This window comes from Ailuropoda melanoleuca, chromosome 5, assembly GCF_002007445.2.
Source record: "Ailuropoda melanoleuca isolate Jingjing chromosome 5, ASM200744v2, whole genome shotgun sequence".
In the NCBI taxonomy this organism is placed as follows: Eukaryota; Metazoa; Chordata; class Mammalia; order Carnivora; family Ursidae; genus Ailuropoda; species Ailuropoda melanoleuca.
Window position 1 is genome coordinate 22190156 of NC_048222.1, and position 22632 is coordinate 22212787.

General features: G+C 43.1%; 1 protein-coding gene across 2 annotated transcripts; it reads right to left on the reverse strand.

Moving 5' to 3' along the window:
• Positions 1–558: 558 nt before the first annotated feature.
• On the reverse strand, positions 559–16938 carry FAM50B (family with sequence similarity 50 member B). Of its 2 annotated transcripts, XM_034660149.1 has the most exons (3): positions 16859–16938; positions 1242–1731; positions 559–1208 (listed from the first exon to the last, which is right to left on the reverse strand). In XM_034660149.1, the coding sequence occupies exons 2-3, from the start codon at positions 1646–1648 to the stop codon at positions 626–628; spliced, it is 990 nt and encodes a 329-aa protein (XP_034516040.1). In that variant the 5' UTR covers positions 1649–1731; positions 16859–16938; the 3' UTR covers positions 559–625. The 2 variants fall into 2 exon arrangements, with proteins under 2 accessions (XP_034516040.1, XP_002924925.1); XM_002924879.4 differs by having other exon boundaries at positions 559–1731.
• Between the last annotated feature and the right edge of the window lie 5694 nt (positions 16939–22632).

Here is a 22632-nt window from a genome sequence, read left to right on the forward strand (position 1 = left end):
TAAGTGCTTTACACGTACTAACTCATTGAATCTTCACATGGATCTTATGAGGTGCAATTCTTATCCCTCCTTACAGGAGAGGAAACCGAGGCACAGAGGTGCAATTAATCTGTCCCAAATTACACAGCAAGTAAAGAAGCTGACTTGGGAATCAAACCCAGGCAGTTTAGCTCCAAAGTCCATGCTTGTGACTACTTGCTAACACTTTTTTGACCCAGGTTAAAAATGCACCCGTTATTCTCATTCTGTCCCACAGTGTGCCCAGTGATGGTTTCAATATAGCTCAACAGAGTCACCTAATAAATCCACACAGTAACATTAAAAATTCGCACCCACCCCCCAAACAACCAAACACCCCAAAATAACATCAGCAATAGAACGCTCCCACACTCGAAAATAATGCGAACCCTCGGCTCTTTGTTAAATTTGGGGCAAGAAATTAAGGTCACCAAATTAAGCTGGAAGTTACGGGGAACAGAGATCCGGGTACAGAGTTTCCTGTGTTGGTTGTCGCTGCCCTGGTGCGGGCGGGAGGCCACCAGGGGGCTGCGAAGGCGACGCGTGCCAGGGCTCTGCAGGACCCGGGAGGGGTAGGACCGGGAGCCTCGGGGGAGCGGAAAGACGGTCATCGGATCGTGTACTTGTCCCACTTCTTCTCGGGGTCGTAGGGCTCCCAGCGGCTGGCGGGGAAGATGTGCTTGTTCTTCTCGTACCAGCTGCGCAGCACCACCTTGCCCGCGTGCGACTCGTCCTTCTCCATGGTGGCGTCGCTCAGCAGCCGCACGTCGTCGTGCACGTCGAAGTTGAAGAGCGGCCCGCTCTTGCCGCGGGCCTTGGTGACGATGAAGTCGTAGAAGGTGTGGTAGTGGGGCAGGATCAGGTCCTCCTTGATGTACATGAGCTGCTCCACGCCGGCCGCGCGCAGCTCGCGGAAGTCCTTGCGCAGCCCCTGCAGCGCCTTCTTCAGGAACTGCTGCACCGTGCAGCCCTTGTGGATGCGCACCGTGCGCCGGTGCCCCGAGCCGTCCCAGTAGCTGAACGTCACCTCCATCTCCTCGCGCTTCACCTTCTCGCGCCTGGCCTCCCACTCCTGCCGCAGCTGCTCCCGCAGCCGGTTCTCCTCCTCCTCGCGCTCGCGGTCGGGCAGGAAGCTCGTGTCCACGTCTGGATTCTTCCCCAGGTTCTTCTTCCTCTTGCTCGCCCCCGCGGACCTGGGCCGCTCTCCAGCCGCCGCGTCCGCGTCCCGGTCGCCCTCGCCGCCCTCGTCGCCCTCGTCGAGCGTGAAGGACAGGCTGCAGATCTGGCGCTTCTGCTCCTGCTTGCGCTCCTTCTCCCGCAGCGCCTCCAGCTGCAGCCGCCGCTCCTCCAGCTGCTCCCTCTGGGCCAGCTGCATCTCCCGCTCCTTCAGCAGGGCCTCCTGCTTGGCCTTCATGTCGCTCAGGGTCACCAGGCCCACCGTGCTCGACTTCAGCTCTGCCTCCACGGCGTCGTAATGAGCCGAGAATCTCTTGTCCACCTTGGACTTGATGATGGTCTCCTCGGCGATGCGCTGCTTCAGCACCTCCATCTGCTCCTTCTGCTTTTCGCGCTTCTTGATCAGGTGCATGGCCCGGCCGGCCTCGCGCATGGTGCCCTTGTACTGAGCCATGCTCACCGCTCCGCACACGCGCGGACACGCCCGCTTCCAGGTCCTTCCCAACGCCTGGGGTTCTCGGGGCGCGCTTATGGATTCTGCAGCAATGAGAAACACCGGAGTTAGAAAGGGACCAAAATGATGGATACCTGAATACTTCACGGCGGCGCATTCTAATGGAACTTTCTGTGATGATGAAGACATTCTGTAGCTGTGCTGACCCAGTGTGTAGCCGTATGAGGCCGTTGAGCCCTTGAAATGTGGCTAGTGCCTTCGGGGCCCTGGCTTTTTGTTTTATTTTAGTTAATTTAAATCTAAATAGCCGTATGTGACGAGGAGCTCCCATGCTGGACAGTGCAAGGCTGGGTTGAGAGCTGCACGTGGAGAGGGTGGGTTTACAGAGCAAACTCTTTCCTGTCTGGGTCCCCTCATCCGTCCAGGTATCCTGTCAAGCACAGACATGCACGAGTCGAGGCACCAAGAAAGCAGGCCTGCAGTGGCTTGGATTCGGCTGCTGACCAGAGGAAAGCAGGGTCTGAGAGGAAGATGTCTATGCTGGCCCTAGGGGGGTAGGCACCTATCCCCTCAATCAGACACACACCTCTTCTTGGGGATGCAAGGGAGTGAGGAGAGAGGAGTCAGACAGAAGCATCTTTAGTGCTTTCCCAGAGGGTGGTGATGTTGGCTAAGCTCCCGTTAATATGTTAGCAGTGAGGCAGGGGCATGGTAGTTGCTGTCCTTTCTTGAAGAATAATGTCTGCAGAGTATTTGTGGAGGCGGCCTTATGCCCGTGCTGAAGTGTGCAGAAGCAGTGTGGGTGCAGCCCCGCTTGTGGTGGAAAACAGGACAGCTAGGGATCTAGAAGGCAGAAGAGACCTAAGTACAAAGCTGCCTTGCTGGTGTTGCCGCTGAACAGAGTGAGGCTTCCCCCGACTTTTATTGGACTCACCTTGAGCTGACCATCCTCCCTCGGGACCAGTCTCAACCTGCCTGAGGCACCACGGCTCCATCATCCCCTGGACCCTCACCCCTATAAACTCCAGACAAAGTCTCCTCCAGCCATCCCCCCTGCCCCTTAAACTCTTCTGCTCTGCCCTCTAGAAGGCAGCCCCTCACCAGCAAACTCTTCTAAATCCTCCGCCACCTCGGGGAAGCTTCCCTTTACCTGGCAGCCTGCTGTTCCCCGAGAAGGCCGTTTCTCCCTGCTGTTCCCTAAAATACAGGTTGTTCTCCTCTGGCACCCACATCACCTCAAAGTCTAAAAGTGCAATGAGTGTCTTGCAGTTTCCAGAACATTTCCTCTACTTTTTTTTTTTTAAACTCCCAGCTCCCTTGAAGCTCATGCAACCCAGTGACACCACCCCAGCTGTTGCTGTCATCTCTGGAATTCCCTGTCCTCCTGAACCCTTGAGGATTAGCACCTGGTTCAGCTGCCTCCCCCCTCCCCCCTCCATCCATCCTAATGCTGGTGCCATCCGCAGAACCCACCTGACACCAAACCTCCTGTAATGACCTCTTCCTTTGCCACACCCTAGTTCTCATCACTACCAGCAAGTGTCCCATCTCCCAAATGGGAACTCTATCACCTCCTTTATTTTCAAATCACTCCAGTACCCCAACTCCAAGTGTCCTCTGATAGCTCGAGACCTCCGGTCCAAAGACCCAGCACCTCTCCCTTATCGTCAGACCCCCCTGTGCTCACTGCTTCCTTACCCACCACAGGTTGCACAGATTCCCAATCTCTCATGCTCCCTTCCTTCCTGTTATTCTTGCCTGGAAAAGCTCTCATCGTGGTTAAACCTAGCCCCCATCTTCTCAACTCCTAAAACCAGGCGGCTGGAGGAAATAGCGCTGCTGTTGCTGGCTAGTCTCACTTCAGTCATGACCTCAAACCTCCAGAGGGGACTCAAAACTGTCTGGCAATTCTAGCACGCTGCCCCAGTGAGTCTGCTGTCTCACTCTCCAAGACAACTAGTTCGTGTTTCCTCCTGTGTCTCGAACACCTCTGCTTTCTCCTACCTTCCCCACGTCCCCTAGGCTGGTGAGTGAACCTTTACAGCACACCACTGGATACAGTTCTGTCTTCTGATTCAAACACAGTGGTTCTTGGATAATCGAATCCTCCCCCCTCCCAAATTTTGTAACATAAAAACTGCATTCAGTCTAGTTAGATCCCCCCAAATGTGTCCTGTGAAGAAAGAGTTCTACACTCAAGTAACTATGGGAAATTCTGAGTTAAAGCGTTGAAGAGTCTCTTTACTGGGAATCTCTATGTTTCCACGGTGACCTTCCAAGAAGGGTATAGTATTTGATGTTTACCAAAAGTTTGGATTATTCAACATTTCTTTCTCTACAAAGTGCCCGTTCACATTTCTCAAAAATAGTGCTTCATGGGACCACATTTAGAAAAGCGGGCTTTGAACTCTATGCCAGCCTTTCAGCTAGCCCCTCCTAAAAGCAGTGGTGCCTGTGGACACAAACTCAAGAAGAAACCTTTTATGTTATGATAGTCAAATATGGCACCTACGTGCCAAGAAGAAAATACTGTGTTACCACTCACCAAACTGGCCAAGCAAAAAATCTAGGTGTTTTCCTAGACTACTGCCTTTCACGCATAGCCAATTAAAAAAAAAATCTTTCATATATTTTCCTATTGTCTCCTTTCCTACCACTGGCCTTAATGCAGGAATTGTGCTTTTTTTCCCCCCACCTAAAGCCTCTTCATAGGTGCCCCATCATCAGTCTATTCTTATTCTTGTCTATCTTCTATACACTATCCAGTGATCCTCATAAGAAATAAAAACATACCTGATAATGTCACTCCCTTTCTTGAAAATCTCCTCCCACTCTCTCTTTAAAACTGGAATGTTAAATTTTTCCTACTGGGTCCTAATCACTAAACCCACCCACCCATTTCCCAACACTCCACACCGCGCAGGAGCCGCCTGGAACATTTCAGTGTTCCTGACTACAGGAGGCCCTTTCATAAACTGTTTCTTTTGGACGTACTCTTCTTGGAACCCTGCTCTCCTGGTGCCAGCCCTCAAGATCAGCTCCAAGGTCATCTCCTACAGAAACCTCCAGCAGCCTCCACTGCCACCACCACCTGCAGATATGCAAAGTTACTAATACTGTCTTCTTTCCAGGCTCCCTGTATGATGACCTTTATTAGATATAACATAAATCAGATTGCTTGGCCACCTCCTTTTTCAATTAGATAATTCAACCAGCCACACTTTAATCCAATCAAATATAATATGTCCACATCAACTGTAATTGCCCTTTTTCCAATCTAATCAGAAGCCAAATGTCAATATAGTCCCCAAACCTCATCATTCCTATTCCTATAATCTAGCATCCATCCTCTTAACTCAATCACGGTCTTCAAATACCATAGCCAGCCAGCCTCCAGAATTAAAAAGGTTAGTCTGAAATTCTTCCAAAAGCTTGACAAGAAACACAAATAACAGAAGGAAGCAGATTTATCCTTAGAGTCTGAAATCCTGATTTTAAGAGCTTCCCCCAGAGGCTCCAAGATGATAGCTGCTCGTGGCCTCAATTCTCAATGAAAAGTACAGAACCAAGCTAAAAGCTACTTTTTCAACTCTTCTAAACTTTATCGATAATAACAATAGCAACAATAGATGGAAGGGAGCAACAGTCTGCTCCAAGGAATCCGAAATGCTGATTAAATATACAAATTTAATTCAGAGAAAACGTCACCTCCTTCCAACTAAGCCACAAGGTAAACCAAATATGCAAGCAAACAGCGGCAATTTTTAAAAATCCCACAAAACTCAAAAGCTACTGCCTCAACTATTTTAACAGAAAAAAAAGAGACTCTCATTTCCATTGCAAACAAGAAGAAACAAATCAAAAAAGAATACTTTGTGTCATGATTGGTTTGCAGCCTACCTTCTATCAGTCTGCCTCCTGATTTAAAATTATAATCCTACAAATGGCAGGTATCCTCTCTTCTCCAGAGTTAGCCTTGCCATGAACTGCTGATGGCAGACCAGTGTCTGTAAAGGGCAGCCCTTCCCAATCAGCCCACATTGGGTCTAAGACGTGCCTCCTGACAGCACCATCACTCAAGGATTCCTCCAGCAGCCATCATGTACCCTGAATTAGTTGTCCAAGCAAAGCATAGCCCCTCTCACTCAACCAGATGCCAGAAAAACCCCTCAACCAACCAGTGAATGACCTCTATGGAATTCTGTCCCCAGACCAAAAGTCCTTCATAGGATGTTTTAAAATGACTGTTAAGATTATTCTTTTGGATGCTTTCTAATGGGGGGCATGGTGTGTAGTTAAAAATGTCTTTCAACATTTGCTTGGGAGAAGTCCAGTATTTGGGGATGTTACAAGGTGGAGGGAAGAAGCTTCACGTGTTCAGAGAAAGAGAAGAGCAAAATGAACTGGTTGGAAAAAGCTTAGATATATAAGCCATGCCTGCAATATATGTTCACTAGAAAAAAGAAAGACGATGTCACAGATTTCAAAATAGATTCTGCACCAGAAATGTCTCTGAGTTTTGTGAGACCTAAATGTGTTCCTTAGTTTTTATCAAAGTAATACATATTCATGGTTTAAAAAGAAAAGTAATACTGAAAGGGTTATTTTAACAAATAAAATAGAATGAAAGCAAATTGAGCAGTTCCCAGTTTTGTTGCTCTTTTCTCTAGAGGCAACTCCTCTCAATCTTGTTGGAAGTTTCTTCTCATATTTACTTTCTTATTCCTAAGTAATTCTTATATTGATATTTTGTGGCTAATCCATTTTACTTTATTATTGACTTCTTCTCATGGTGGATGAAGATTTAATTTTTCCCTAAAATAAATTGAAATATCTGGCCGAGTCACATGAGGAAGAAGGCATTACAGAAGTTCTCAGTATTTAAACCAGATTTTTGAAAATGCAAGGAATTAATTATAAAGATAGTAGCAAAAATCTCAAAAAAATATTAACAAATTTTATCCAGCAGTCTATGAACATATACATATGAAAGTAGGCTTTATTCAAAGATAGTTTGACATTAAAATATCTACCTGTGTAATTCACATTAATAACATCTCAGATACTTGCAGATAAAACTAAAACAAAGAAAAAAAAAACATTAGCAAACTAGACCTAGAAAGGAATTTCCTTAACTTGATAAAAGCTATTTTTGAGAAACCTATGGCAAACGTCACATGTAATAATATACTTTTATGTTCTTTGCAATTTAATCAAATATAGAATCGTGGTAAGTTTGGGCCTGTACCTCCCTGGCAGTGGGCTGGGTGGGGGCAAACAGGGTTGCGTGGGCACTTGGGAGGTGAGGGCAAAGAGGAGAGGAAGCTCCGATTTGCTTTATCTTTCAAAAGTTATACATTGTGGGGCGCCTGGGTGGCTCAGTCAGTTAAACATCTGGCTCTTGGTTTCGGCTCATCATGATCTCAGGGTCATGGGATCGAGCCCCATGTAGGTCTCCAGACTCAGCATGGAGTCTGCTTGAGAGTCTCTCCCCCTCTCTCCATGCTTTCCCTGCTCACTTGCACTCTTTCTGTCTCAAATAAATAAATCAATCTTTTTAAAAATAAAAAGGTATACATTGTTTGTTTTAAATTGCATAGTGTCACTTAAAACACAGATTTTAGAAGTATTATCAGGGAAGTGAAGGGGCATGACGGAAAGCAGGGCTGAGGGATGGGTGGTAAGGAGCTCACACCTATAGAAAAAGTCAGTGAGAAATAAAAAGTCAAATGTCTGCCCAGAAGGGAACATATTCCAAACAAATCAGGATTGTCTCTCATTCCACTGAACACTTAGAGGAAAAGTAGTAAAGGAAAGTGCTATTTTATGCAGAAACATGTAGAAAGCATTACAATACCACACTGTCACTGTTTTTCTAAGGATGCTTTTTTTTTTTTTTGAAAGTGCAGTGAGTGTGTTTTTTTACATTGATCTTAGAAGACAGCGCCAAGTCAGTGGCAGGCCAAGTTCAGTCACCGGCCGTGTAGGTGTTAGAGCCAACCCTGGCCCTTGGTCGGTGTCTCCTCTTATTTTTGATACTGCTGTCTATGAAGATTACCAGTATCTAAACACCACCCCGTTCTTCTTGCTTTGTTGAAAAAGGATGGTTCAGGGGCAATGCCGTCGGGTCCCCTTCCGATAGCTGTGTACCATCACTTTGCTATAGCTCAATAAACCTTCCTTTGCTCCCCATGACGGGGGGGGGGGGGAAAAAGAAAAGAAAGAAAGAAAAAGAAAAAAAGAAAAAAAAAAGAAAGTGGCTGGTTCAGATCATAGCAAAGAGACAATAGTGGGATCGATTGATTATCTCAAAGCCTTTATTTTCTCCCACCTGGGAGTGATCATGGGTTGGAAAATTCATCAGTCAGAGCAGCACCTGCCACTTTGCAGGACCTTTGGCAGCGGGTCAGTGACAGCCATAACTGACGCTGTTCATAGCCAACACTGAGTCCCCAGTAGTGCCATGGGGTCCAGCATGCAGGGAGACAGAGTTTACAGCAGGAAAACCTGTGCCTGGGGTTGCTTCTAAGATGGCCTCTATAGGATTCATGGATAACGAGGTCAGTTGAGGGGAGATTGCCCTGAGATACCAACTTCTCGGCACTGGAGGTAGACAGGGAATGATTGCCCAATAGATTCAGAAAATTAGGTTCTGAGATAAGAAAATATCTGAACCTAATATTGACTTTGGGAGAACAGGGAAGGACCACACACTCTTGAGGAACCCTGAAGGAAAAGCAAGCCAGAAACCGAGAAATACCTTCTATGGTGTTAATATACTCATTAAATCAATCACAGTGTCACTGACAACATCATCACAACCGACAGACAGAAAGTACTAAATATTTAGCTCCATGTGCACTTGTTTTCTTCAGCAACCACTTTCTAGAGACCCTCATACCAGCCAGAGCTCCTGGATGTCCCCTCTGCTCGCCCAGGGAACCACTGCCCTGCAACGTCCTGGAGCTTTCTGTAAAAACGCACTCACACTCCAAGGCTGCGAACCACTCTGTGGGCTTCTATCTCACGGAAAGCCAGGCTGGGTAATAATTTGCCTAAAGCCATTATGATCCTCCAGGGCTCCGGCAGCCCCAGGGGAGTTTTGACATCTCCTGTGATCACTGTGATGTAGTTTACGTTGGTCCATCCCTATTAGGATTTAGTCCTTAAACAGCTTGTAGGCATGGACGATATTACCTGATCAACAGGGTGATTGTGAAATACGTAAACAGAACATTCAGTGCTGGGCTCCTAACAGATCAGACTCACTCCCCGTCCTCCATTTTTGACCCCTCTGCAGACGTGTGCTTATTGTTTCTGGTAATAAACTAAATCACAAGAGAAGAACCAGCCTCGTGGTATATATTCTTGCCACCCATCACTTTAATTTGAGCCCCCCAAAATAAAAAGACCCGAGCTAGTGGCTTAAAATTTGTCTTTAGTTACAATTTGAGGATAGGCTTTTCCCAAAGGTTATTATTAGTATTTGTTTTACTTATGCTAAATGTAATTTGCTCTTTTGGTGTGCAGTTCTGTGAGTTCTGATAAATAACTAATGCCTACAAATTTTGACAAATTCCTTTTCTTCCAGAGGCACTGGTCAGGGCATATGTGGTTAAAAAAAAAAAATCTCTGTTATTGGGGCACCTGTGTGGCTCAATTTGTTAAGTGTCTGACTCTTGATTTTGGCTTGGGTTGTGACCTTGGGGTCCCACGTCGGGCTCTGTGCTTAGCAGGGTCTGCTTGAGATTCTCTCTCCCCCCCTTCCTCTCCCTCTGCCCCTTCTCCACCCCCTGCACATGTGCTCTCTTCCTTTCAAATCAATCAATCAATCTTAAAAAAATAAAAAAAGAAAAGAAAATCTGTTATTAAAACCAGTTGACACCCACTTCAGAAGCCCCCATGGACTGATTTCCTGATGCTGAAATGTGGGACTCACAGCCTGCTAAAGTCCACAGAACATGGTTCAGTCTTTTGGTGGTTCTTGACTCTGTGCCATGGGATTGGGGGGCAGGTGATCACAGGAGCTGGTTAGATCCTACTCTTTGGTCTTTATGCGTTGTGACCCCATAGCTGTGGCCATAATGCTACATTTTGTTGTCGAGTCACCAGTTACTTAGTAGAAACTCTTGGCCCAAGCACTGTCCCAGTGTCTTGGTTGATTGCTTAACCTTCTGGGGAAGGGAGGGAAGGAGGATACTTTTTTTTTTTTAAATGATTTTTTATTATATTATGTTAGTCACCATACAGTACATCCCTGGCTTCCGATATAAAGCTCCATGATTCATTAGTTGCATATAACATCCAGTGGGAAGGAGGATACTTTATTGATGACTGTTATTATGTAACTATGAGAAAACATGTGAGACACGGCTGAAGCCCCACCAGAAAATACTCTTTGCAAAGTCTTTTAAAAATTTTTTAAATTTAAAAACTGTAAAATTGACTCTTTTTTTGCATATGCACTTCTCTGAGTTGTTTTATTCATTTATTTTTAAATTTTTAATTGAAGTGGAGCTGACATATAATATTTCATGAGTTTCAGGTGTACAACACACTGTTTCAACAATTATATACATTACAAACTGTTTTCCAGAGTGGCTGCACCAGCTTGCATTCCCACCAACAGTGTAGGAGGGTTCCCCTTTCTCCACCTACCAACATCTATCGTTTTCTGACTTGTTAATCTCAGCCATACTCACCGGTGTGTGGTACTATCTCATTGTGGTTTTGATTTGTATTTCCCTGATGCTGAGCGATGAGCATTTCTTATGTGTCTGTTAGCCATTTGTATGCTCTGAGCATTTTTAATTGAGTAGTTCTCTTACTATTGAGTTTGAGAGGTTATTTGGGGTTATGAATACAAGTCTTTTATCACATATGTGATTTGCAATAGTTTCTAGCAGTATGGATTTTTTTCATTAAGTGGCTTTTGCAGTTCCAAGGCTAATGATGTACCGTATGGTGACTAACATAATAAACTTTTTTTTAAAAAAGTGGCTTTTGCAGAGCAGAAGTTTCTAACTTTGATGAAGTCCAATTGGTCAATTGTTCATTTATTTTTTATTTTTTTTTAAAGATTTTATTTATTTATTCGACAGAGATAGAGACAGCCAGCAAGAGAGGGAACACAAGCAGGGGGAGTGGGAGAGGAAGAAGCAGGCTCATAGCAGAGGAGCCTGATGTGGGGCTCGATCCCATAACACCGGGATCACGCCCTGAGCCGAAGGCAGACGCTCAACCACTGTGCCACCCAGGCGCCCCCAATTGTTCATTTATGAATCATGCTTTTGATGTCTTATTTAGGAGTTTTTTGCTTCATCTAAGGTCACAAATATTTTCTCCTAAGATTTCTTCTCCAAATTTCATAGTTCTACATTTTCCATTTAGATTTACAGTCTATTTTAAATTTCATTACTATTATTTTTAAATTTTTACTTATTTTTTTTTTACAGGAAACCCACTTTATTTTTTTTTACCCAATTATGAAACCCACTTTATTTTTTTTTCTTCCAAATTTTTATTTAAGTTCCAGTTGGTTAACATACAGTGTAGTATTAGTTTCACGTGTACAATTTAGTGATTCGACACTTCCATACAACACCTGGTGCTCATTGCAGCGAGCGCTCTCCTTCATCCCCATCCCTGTTTCACCCATCCCCCACCCATTTCTCTTCTGGTGACCACCAGTTTGTTCTCTATAGTTAAGAGTCTGTTTCTTGGTCTCATAGCAGCATTATCAACAATAGCCAAATTATGGAAAGAGCCCATATGGTCTATTTTTTAGTTAATTTTTTTGTTTGAGATATGAGGTTTAGGTCAAAGTTAATTTGTATGCATATTGGTATCAAATTTTTCCAACATTATTTGTTAAGACTATTCTTATGCCATTGAATATTTTTTTGTACCTTCATCAGAAATCAATTGGCTATATTGTGTTAGTCTATTTCTGGCCTCTATTCTGTTTCATTGAACTATGTGTCTGTTCCTTTGCTAATATCACACTGCAGCTTTACAGCAAGTCTTAAAATTAGTTAATATGTATCCTCCAATCTTATTCTTTTTTTTAAAAAATAACTTCCTGTTATTCTAGTCCTTTTGCTTCCCCATATAGACTCTTAGAGTCACCTAGTCTATACAAAAAAATACTTGGATTTTTATTGGAATTGCATTAAATTTTAGATCAATTTGGGCAGATTTGCCATCTTAACTATATTGAGCCTTCCAATCTATGAACATTGTATGGCTCTCCATTTATTTAGGTCTCTTTGATTTCTTTCATTGGCACTTTGTAGTTTTTAGCATACAGATTCTGCATGTTAGCTTTACACCCAACTACTTATCTTTTTTTAGAGCTATTGTAAATGGCATTTAATTACTCATTGCCAATATATAAAAATAAAATTTATTTTTTCTGTTGACCTTGTATCTTTCCATCTTGCTAAACTCATTAGTATTAGTTCTACAAGCTTTTTGATAGATTCCTTGAGATTTCTATATAGACATCATGTTTCCTGAGACAACAACTATTATCTGAGAACAGCTACAATTTAATTTCTTCCTTTTCAATCTATATGTCATTTATTTCTTTTTCTTGCCTTGTTGCATTGACTAGAACCTCCTGTATGGTATTTCTTCCTTTTCAATCTATATGTCATTTATTTCTTTTTCTTGCCTTGTTGCATTGACTAGAACCTCCTGTATGGTGTTGATTGTGTGGAATTGGGTGTTTTTCTTTAAACATTGGGTGGAATTTGTCAATACAACCATCTGGGCCTGGAGTTTTCCTTTTTGGCAGGTTTTAAACAACAATCTAACAGATACAGGTAGAACTATTCAGGTGTGCCTATTTTTTCTTGGACAAGTCTTGACTGTGGCCTTTGAGGCCTTGGTTCATTTAAGTAGTCAAACTTATGTATATAGTTTTGTATTGTTCATTATCCTTTTACTGCCTGTAGAGTTTACAGTGATTTCCTCTTTTTTATTCTTTCTACTGTGTCTCCTCTGTTTTTTCTTTATGTCTGTCTAGAAGTTTATTGAATTTCATTGATCTATTTGAAGAAACTAATTTTTATTTTATGCATTGAAGATCCCATTAGATAATGTTACAGTTGCTGCTTTCAACTATCACCCACAGTTTAAAGAACTCATTTAGAAAAGGAGTCAGTTGATTTTATTTACCCAAATATTTACAAACCCTTCAAACTGAAACCCTGCCACTGGAAATGTGGCAGACAAAGATGTGGCACGGCAGAATGGAAATTATGCTACATAAGGAGGACTGGATTCTCATGTCAGCTCTAAAATTGGTCATGGCCTCAGGGGAATTCAGATAACTTATCTAAGCTTCAGTTTTCTCATCTGAAAAATCACAAGCTGAAACTGTCTGATCCTTTTGAGTTGTATGGCCTAGGATTCAACCAAAAAACTTTCTCGTAACTCATCAAAGTTGTTGCCAAGGCTGAGATAGAGGGAGCCTGAGGCTTATTCGTTTGTGTAATGCCTCCTTGTGCTTGCTATCTAGAACTCCGAACTTCAGGTTCTGGGGGTGGGAGCAGGGAGATGTCAATTTAGCCAAGGGCCTTAGTTCATAGGATCTTATCAGGCTTTGGCTGTTCATAGCAGTGCTGACCTGTTATCAAATTAGTCCAAAGGTAACTCCAAAGGGCCAGGAAGGGATGAGATCAGATGCAAGAAATTCCTGGTTAGTGGCAGAGGAGATCAGGCAGCCCCTGGCCTTCATAGCCAGAACCTGGCAAATGACTACTCATACTTTTCAAGCAGCCAATTCTCAACACCGCAGGTAGGAGTTCAGGAGAGTGAACATGAGAAGTGAAACCCCCTACTTCAACTGGAGCTGATTGCGAAATTTCTCCATTCCTAGTTTCCTGGTGGGGAAATCCTGTTTACTTGTCTCATACTTCCGTGGAAGCCCTTCTCTATGTCCTCTCTAATCCTCCAACCCCACTGTATGCACTATTTTGAGACAGTGGAGTGTGGATCTCAATGCTGCCCCCCTCCTGCCTTCCATGGTAGTCACTATCATCGGCCAGATGCTTCATCACATTGGGAAGCTAAGGACAAGGGGAAGGCATTCAACCGTTAAGGTGGCCACTTATTACCCAACCCTGATTTATTTCTCATTTGTGCTCATTTAATTATTTATTTTATAAACAAATATTTTTATACTATATAAATTTTATAAAAACTTTACATAAAATGATCTCAAGGTAACACTACACTCAAGAGAACTATTATTAGTACTTGGCATTTATTTCTAGACTGTAAATGTATATGTAAATACGTATTTTATTATAATGGGATCATTCTATACTTTGTTTGATAAACTCAAAATACATATCATACTTCTTTCCATGTTAACATTCAAGAGCCTATTGCATCCTTTTCTTTTACATTTACATTCTTTTTTAAAATTATGTTCTTAACCATTTTTTAAAGATTTATTCATGTATTTTTGAGAGAGGGGAAAGGGCAGGAGGAGAGGGAAGGAAATCCTTAAGCAGACTCCCCACTGAGAACAGAGCCCAACACGGGGCTTGGTCCCAGGACCCTGAGATCATGACCTGAGCCAAAATCAAGAGTCAGATGCTTAACTGACTGAGCCACCTAGGCACCCCCTTATTGGATCCTTTTTAATGGCATCAATGTATTTCAGTATAGGAATAAATCATAATATATTTTACCAATTTTCTATTGCTTGATATTTAAGTTTTTTTCATTTGTTTGAACTCTATAATGATCATTCTTATACCTACATCTCTGTTAGAGAAATCTTACAGCGCCTGGTGCTAGTTATTACATGTTATTATATGTGTTAGTTATTACAATTATTAGTAATCTCTTTTAATGATAGTTCTTGACTTTCTTTGATCTTAAGTTCAGCATCTTTTCTTATGGCCTTCAAATTTCATCATGAAATCTTTTACCTATTTTTTTTATTGAAGAGTTTTCTGTTATTGATTTATAAGAATTCTTTGTATGTTGTGAGTTTATCTGCCACATGAGTTTCAAACATTCCGCCTAGTTTGTCTTTCCATTTTAATTTTGTTTATGGTAATTTCCCCTGAATGATAGCAGTTTTTGTATTTTTATTTTTATGTAGCCAATTCTGACAGTCTTTTCTTTTATGACTTGCCAGTTTAATATATATTTTAAAATTCAGTCAGTTTTATAGGGTTTTTTTTATATTTGTTTCTTTCTATATATACAGATAATCTAGCTAGGATCTATTTCTGCACATACTGTAAGGCAGTGGCTTAAATTTTTTTCCAAAAGTTGGTACTAAATTAAAATGAAAACTTAGGAATTTTTCTCAACCTGCTCTATGGACTATGGGTATTCTTGCTAACTAGTAGGAAATAAAAATAGTAAGAACTAATGTTTTTATAGTGATCTCAAGTTACGAAGCTTACTCACATACTCTATCAGTTGGGAATCCTTCTGTTCCAGGTAAGAGAAAGCCTGACTAAAACTGGCTTAGATAAAATATTTAACGGCTCATATCTGAAATGACTAGGGGTCATGTGGGCTTTAGATGAGGCTTGGTTCAGAAGTTCACTAATCTCACCATGGCTCCTTTCTGCTTTATCTTTAGGCTGACCCTCATTAGGGCCACTAGATGATGTCTAGTGATTTCTAGGCATTACGTGCTGTCTCATTCATATTCAGGGCTAAAGAGATTGGTTTTTTTGATAATTCTGCCAGAAAAGTGAGGGAGTTTATTTCCCAAATCTCATAACAAATTTCTTCTTGCTTTTTCCATCAACATGTCCAGGAAAATGACAAATGGTCTCCTTGGATTTAGTCAATTGGAGCATACTCTAGTACAAGGCAGAGCTGGGGAGGTAGTGTGAAACCTGGGGTGTGTTGGAGAAGGGTGAATATCCATCCAAACAAAAATTGGGATGGCATAACTAAGAGAAAGGGAGAATGTAAACTGAGCACTCAAACTAGCAAATGTGTACCACATATTGTTCCCGTTTGGTATTTATAGGAATCCTATAAAGGTAGGTAGTTACTAACGTCCCCATTTTATAGATGAAGGTATGGAAGACTAGAAGAGATATAATTTGCCCTCTCATTTGCCTAGTAGGTAGCAAAGGTCAAATCCAGATCTCATGACCTGAAATTCTCTGCTGTTCCCAGGACTCCAAATTACCTCCCTATATGCCTCAAACCACTGCTGCAATATGGGACTGCATCAGCTCTGCAACCTCATTTTTAAAAATTAAAAGGTCAAAAGGAGGTATTTAGCTATTGGCTATATTGACGTTCCCAATGGGAGCAGAACATTATGTGAGGTCCCACAGTGGTAGCTTCAAAAGAACTTGACACGAAGATCCTATTCTAGCTTAGCCCAGGCTTCCCCAAATACGAAGGCTTATGCGTGGGTGGTCCATCTGGGGATGTAGTCACAGGGAGCAGGGGGGAGGATGAGGTGGGAGAGTGAAGAGGAAAGCCAATGCAGTCCAGGTAGCCATCTCTATAGTGACCATCTGACCCCACAGGGACTTTGGGAAACTCCATGAAAATATGTCACTGTGGGATGGGGAGAAAAGGGAAAGCCCACATCCTCAGTGGTCAACGGTTGCTGCCTAGAGTATTAATAACCCTGCATTTCTTAGTTGTTCATAAGTGAGTGCCCAGGGGGTGGGTTGGACACCCCAGCTAGCCACTGCATCAGATGATCCAGGGATAGGAAAGGAGAAGAGGCACTCCAAGGGGGCTCCAGCATAAAGCTGGTTGAATAAAGCTACTCACTGCAGCAGTGGCTGGAGGGAGATGGGACCAGAGGATTTAAGTGGGGCATTTTTAGTAGAGCTCTCCAACACATAATCCATTAAAACCTAATAATAAGAAACTTGAGTTAAAGAAGTCATATACAAATTAGCCCAAATCACCAGTTAACATCTGACAAGTTCATGCCTGGATTATTACAACCTCTTTCTGAAAAGATTTCTCTGGTTTTCCCCTCATTCGACTACTGCTGCAATCTTCCTAAAATACAATGAACATCTCCATTTTGTCATTACTTTTCAGGATGATTCATTACCCCCCACTGGTTGGAGGATTATATACAAATTCCTTTTCTTAACATTCAGCATTCTTCACAATTTATTTTACCATAATTAAACAGCTCTCCTCTCCATAACTGTCCCAGCTGGACTCAAGCCAATTTAATTTCCTTACCGTTTGATTAAACAGGCCAAGGTTATTCCTTCTCTGTGTCTTTGTTACCATTGCCCCTTCTAACTGACAGGGATGGTGTGCAAAACATGTACCAACTGCTGTGGGAGGCACTGACCAATCAGCATGGAGATTGAGACAATCAGAAGTGATGTCATGTATAACTGACTCTATGAGTTGACCAGTTGACTCAGCTCTGCCCTCAGCTTCCATTCTTCTTCTCTCTGTTGAAATCCCATCTTTTCCCTCGTCTTTCATGAAGTGTTCCTATACTATACTTGCTTGTGTTGGTCTTTCCTTCTTTGGGGTTTAATTACCACTTTGTGTCCTGAATATTTTTGTAGTTGTATATATGAGGATGAACAGGATAAAACACCTGTGCTTTTTGGGCAGCACGGTATTGTCTCTTCATGTGGTAACAATTTCATGATATTTTTGATAGAATAGAAAGATATAATTCACTCTTTCCTATTACATGGTTTATCAAAATATCTTTTTTTAATAGATGCTTTAGAAAAATTTCTTTCAGCTTTAAAAATTTGTCACTGATACACAAAATTTTAGGATTTCTATCAGGTATGAGGAAAACCTGTACTATGTCTCTTCTTTGTATGAACTAAAATTTCAAAGAGATTTTAAGTTTCCTTAGAATGTTCTTTGAACTGTCATTAGATATATTCTTGGAAGTCATTGTAACACCAGGATGGTTCACAATATTTTAGCCTGAGCGGTAGTTTTAAAACATAACCCCCCGATTCTTTAACCCTCCTCCCCCTGAGAGATGGAGCTCATGTCTCCTCCCGTAGGATCTCGGGGGGCTTGTGACTTGGTTGTAACCAACAGAATACTTCTGCTCTCCTTAGGGATTCTCGGGGATTCTCACCTTTTGAGCACAGATACAACACGTAAAGAGTTTGATTCCCCCATGGCTGCCATCCTTTGAGGAAGCCTGGGCCACATTGGGGGCTGCAGTTCACAGCCCAGCTGAGATCCCAGCTGACAGCCAGCACCAACCCCCTGACACCATTCCAGCCCTCAACTGCAGAGTCACCCCTACCATGGGGTCTTCTCAGCAGAGGCTCCAGGCATTGTGGAGCAGAGACAAGCTGTGCCTTGTCTGAATTTCTGTCCCTCAGAATCCATGAGCAAAATAAGATGGTTATTTTATGCCACTAAGTTTTAGAGCAATAGTTACACAGCAAAGTAGTGACCCAAACAACTACGGACAAAAGTTACTGTGATCCAGGTACACCCCCAGTATTGTAGGGTCCTGCGTTTGGGTACAAATGGTGGTCTAAAGAGTCAAAGATTTTAGAAGTTAGGGGTGCCTGGGTGGCTCAGTCGTTTAAGCGTCTGCCTTTGGCTTGGGTCATGAGCAGGGTCCTGGGAATGAGCCCCACATCAGGCTCTCTGCTCAGTGGGAGCCTGCTTCTCCCTCTCCTCCCTGCTCATGCTCTCTTCTCACTCTCTGTCTCTCTCCCTCAAATAAATAAATAAAATCTTTTAAAAAATAAAAAAATAAAGATTTTATAAGTTAAATATTAGAAATCACACTAATAAACTATTGAATAGTTATGTTTTCTTCTCCTTTGAAAAATATGCCTTAGAAAAGACTGGGAAGACTAGGATTGGATTTAGAATTCCCATTGAAGCCCGGCTCCTCCCTTTTCTTATCCATCCCAGGCTCCATCCAACACCTGTCAGGTCCTCACACATACACATGCTCACTTTCCAGCTGTGCTCCCTGGAAACAGCCACCCCATAGCCCTTCTTGGGCCTGGGGGAGCGCACGCAGCAGTGGTTTGTCATCCGTAAGAGGACAGATCCAGATGAGAGGCTCACAAAGTCCCCAGGTGTTGGCAGGAAATTGAAGGATCCCAGGTATAGTGTGGAATCTGGGGCTTGGGCCCAGGGGCAGGTCCAACAGCTTGGTCCTGCAGACTTCTCACCCCATGCCAGTCCACAGTCAGAGTGGGGAAGTCTTGCTGTGGCCCATGGGCATTACTTGTCCTAACCACACAAAAACATCCCTCTCAACTCAAACTTAATGTATCTTCAACTCATTTCCCCTTTATAGATCCTTGGTCAGTTCAGTGCCACCTGAGACAAGGGGAAATGTGAGAGAAGGGAAATCAGAATGGAAAGAGACAGCAGTTCTAGTCCATTGTGGTTGAAATTTCTTACTTGAGAAAACACTAAATCTATAGCCCGAGAGAAGGAGCCCAGGCAGGTACAGGGCTGAGGAGTACAGCTGCATTAACTGCGTGGAAATCCATCTCTATTGTCATTTCTCTGTTCGTTCATCCCCTCTCAATAGAGACCCTGGGAAAACAAGATATTCCTCATATATGGCCTTTGTGATCTAGGAAAGAGTTTCAGCTGGAGGAGAGGTCAAAGTTAGTGACCCATGAGCTGCATTTGACCTGCAAATGTGTTTTTATTTGGCCTGTGCAGTGTTCTATTTCTTTTTCTGAGTAAGTGGTTAGCGTTTTAAAACTGGGAGATTCCACATTTAACATCTCATTTTCTTGCCATTTCTGGAAGTTAGAAAGAGCTGGAAAACTGGGCCTGCATTCCCACAGAGTAACGAGTGGCTGCCCCTTCAGTGAGGTATGGGCTCTCTAAGTCTGCATGGCCTCCCCAGCTCGTAGACCCATCTTCATCACCGTCTCATTTCTGGGGGCATTTGCATTTGTAATGTGTGGGTTAGAGCAGTAATGCACAGACACAGGTCCGTACAGAATAAAACAGTAAATACTGAGTAACGGTGCCCACACAGATGGCAAAGGGCCTAACTTCGGGTGAGTGCGTGAATGACCCGGAAAATTAAGGGCCGTAGCGCAGTCTTGGTAAACGGTGCCGTGGGGACGGAAAGCAAAGCAACAATCAACGTCTTAGACTCTTTGAGGAGTAAGTCTATTAGAGCTTTCTTCTGTTATTTATTTTAAATTATAATACTGCATATCTGCTAATGTAGACTGTATGGGAATATAATAATAGACCCTAATTTGACTGAATCCTTAAAGAGAAGGAAGCTTATAAAATGTCTCAAAGAAGTGGATAAATGAGAAAAAAGGCAAGCCTGCAGCCCCATCAGTGAATTACTTCAGATTTGAAGAAATTAATGAAACTAAACTTTATTATGATTTTTTAAAAAATTTAACCACAGGAATTTGATAAGTCACATATCAGTCGTCTGTAACCCTTTAAAAAAATCAACACAACAGGGTTCCTCAAAAAATTAAACAGAGTTACCATATGATCCAGCAATCCCACTTCTGAGTGTATACTCAAAAGGATTAAAAATGGAGTCATGAAGAGATATCTGTACCTCTATGCTCACAGCAGCATTATCCACAGTCACTGAAAGATGAAAGCAACCCAAGCGTCCGTCAACAGATAAGCGGATAAACAAAATGTGAAATATACATACAATGGAACATTATTCAGCCTCAAAAATGAAGGGAATTCTGACACATGCCAGGACCTGGGTGAACCTTGAGGACATGATGCTCCATGAAATAAGCCAGTCACAAAGGACAGATACTGGATGATCCCACTTCTATGAGGTCCCTGGAGGAATCAAACTCACAGAGACAGAAAGTAGGATGGGGGTTGACAGGGGCCTCAGGGGAGGGAAGGGGAGAAGTCGTTGTTAAATAGGGACAGAGTTTCAGTTTGGGATGAGTGAAAGTTCTGGAGTGGCGGTGACGGTTGCGCAGTGTGAATGTACTGAATGCACAGAACTGTAAATTTAAAGTGAAGAGGGTGAATTTAATGTTATGTGTGTTTAAACACAAAAAATAAACACAGAAGATACACTTGTGATGTGCAGCTTCTCATTTAACATTGAGATTAGATTTAGCTCGCTTTCCCTTGGAGGATGTGGAACAGATTTCAGAGAGTTGGGGGAAACGGGAGGAAGAAAGGTAGGGTTCACTAGGCCAATAGGCCACTCGAGGGGGCCTCATGGTCCCATAATTAAAGTAAGCTACTGTCTGACTTCCATAGACCTCCTGGCCAATAAATACTTCCTCCTTCTAGACAGGTGCTGGGAGAGTCAGAATTCAGTGGTCACAACCTTTCTCAAAATGGCTATTATCCAAAGAAGATGCGAGAAAGCCAGTTCAATGTGGACAAGCCTGACCTAACCAACGTTTGTAGACAATAGCATGTTTTGGTCAAAGTCACATTGTAGCCCCGGGGGACCAGAGTGTGGAATCAGAACCAGGGATAAAAGATCTCGTCCCTCCCCACGTGCAACACCTGCCTTTGTGGAGGAACCAGAGACAGGCTGGGACACAGAGGCTCCTGGAATGCTAAACTGTAACATTATGCAGACAACGCACATTTACATTGTGTATGTACTAAGTTGTGTATTTTTGCACCACATAGATGTGTTATTGTACTAAAATATACGTGGAATTTCTGAAATATGTACATACATTTTTAAAAGCTGATATTCTTGTTTATACTGTTACACTCATATCACATGACACACATACACCCACAGGTGTTCGAATCCTCAGCATCAAGACAGGTCCCGGCACTTGCTAACCATGTGACCCTAGTCAAGTTACCTCTTAGTTCCTCAGTTTCCTCATCTGTAATATGGTAAAAGCAATTGCATCCACCTCATGGGGTTGTTATGAAGATGAGACGAAATAAACCTTTTGAACCGAGCCTGTCACACAAGTGCTTAATAAACTTAGCAATATGGGATTGCAAGCAGGTGAGCACCTTTCAGGTAGCTGAGTATCTGAGTAACTGCTGCCTCTGGCCCTCCCTAGTGCATCCTCATATTTATAAGTCATCAGTGTGTTAGTCTGAAACTCCTGGGTCTAAATACTTGGTTAGACATCCCCCTTCCTACCAACACTTTTCTTGGAGGGCAGGGATATGGAAATGCCGTGGTGGAGACAAGGAGGAAAAATGTAGCAAGGGGGAATGGCTAAACATGATTGCAGTTGTTTCTGCATTGGTCAAAGGCTTCCATGCAGCTGGATTTGCTTTTGTGGAAACCCTCCCCCTCATGCACACTCCGCCCCTCCAAGTGCCAGTGCTGGGCACGCACAAGTGCCCTGCTGCCACCTTGCCTGGGACCTTGCCTGCCTCGGGCACAGGGAGCGCCCAGCTTTTCAGATGAGATCACTACTGTCTGACCCAGGGAGCAGAGTGCTCGGCCAGAAAACTCCAAATTAAGCCAGATGCTGTGCTTTCTTTCAAGACAGGAGAACATGTGTTCCAGTTTCGCAAGGAAAAAGCAACTCGGGACTTCGTGTTTTGATTACACTTGGCTCCCACCTCCTAGAACTCCAAACGTTTGTGGAACAGGGAAATGAGCTCGGAGTCCAATGATAAAGCCGATATGATTCATGAGTCTGTCAGGAGGAAAGAAACAGGAAGCGGAGGGGGGGCTGGCTGCCTGGGCTGTGACATCATCACTTTGGCATCCCATCCCTGTCCTGCAAAAATGCAGCTTGCACCGCCTCAAGGATTTTGAGACACAGAAGCTATTTGGTTGCTTGGCCAACTCCCAAGGGCAGTGAAGTCTTATCCAGGAGAGTGAGGAAAGGGTGAAATGTCGGGATGTGGACTCTGTGGCCAAGAACCACTAGGAGAAATGAAGGAAGAAACAAAACCCTTCAGTTAAAACACCAGTGGAAAAACACTTCTTAAAAGCAAACATCGAAGAGCACAATGTGCTTTTATTGTGCCTGGGATTTTTTTTTCAAAACGGGTTTTAGAAAAATAGTCTCTTGATGTTTGCAAAGTTC

Coding starts and splice junctions, on each gene's coding strand:
- FAM50B (XM_002924879.4), bottom strand. CDS start 1,648: ATGGCTCAGTACAAGGGCACCATGCGCGAGGCCGGCCGGGCCATGCAC.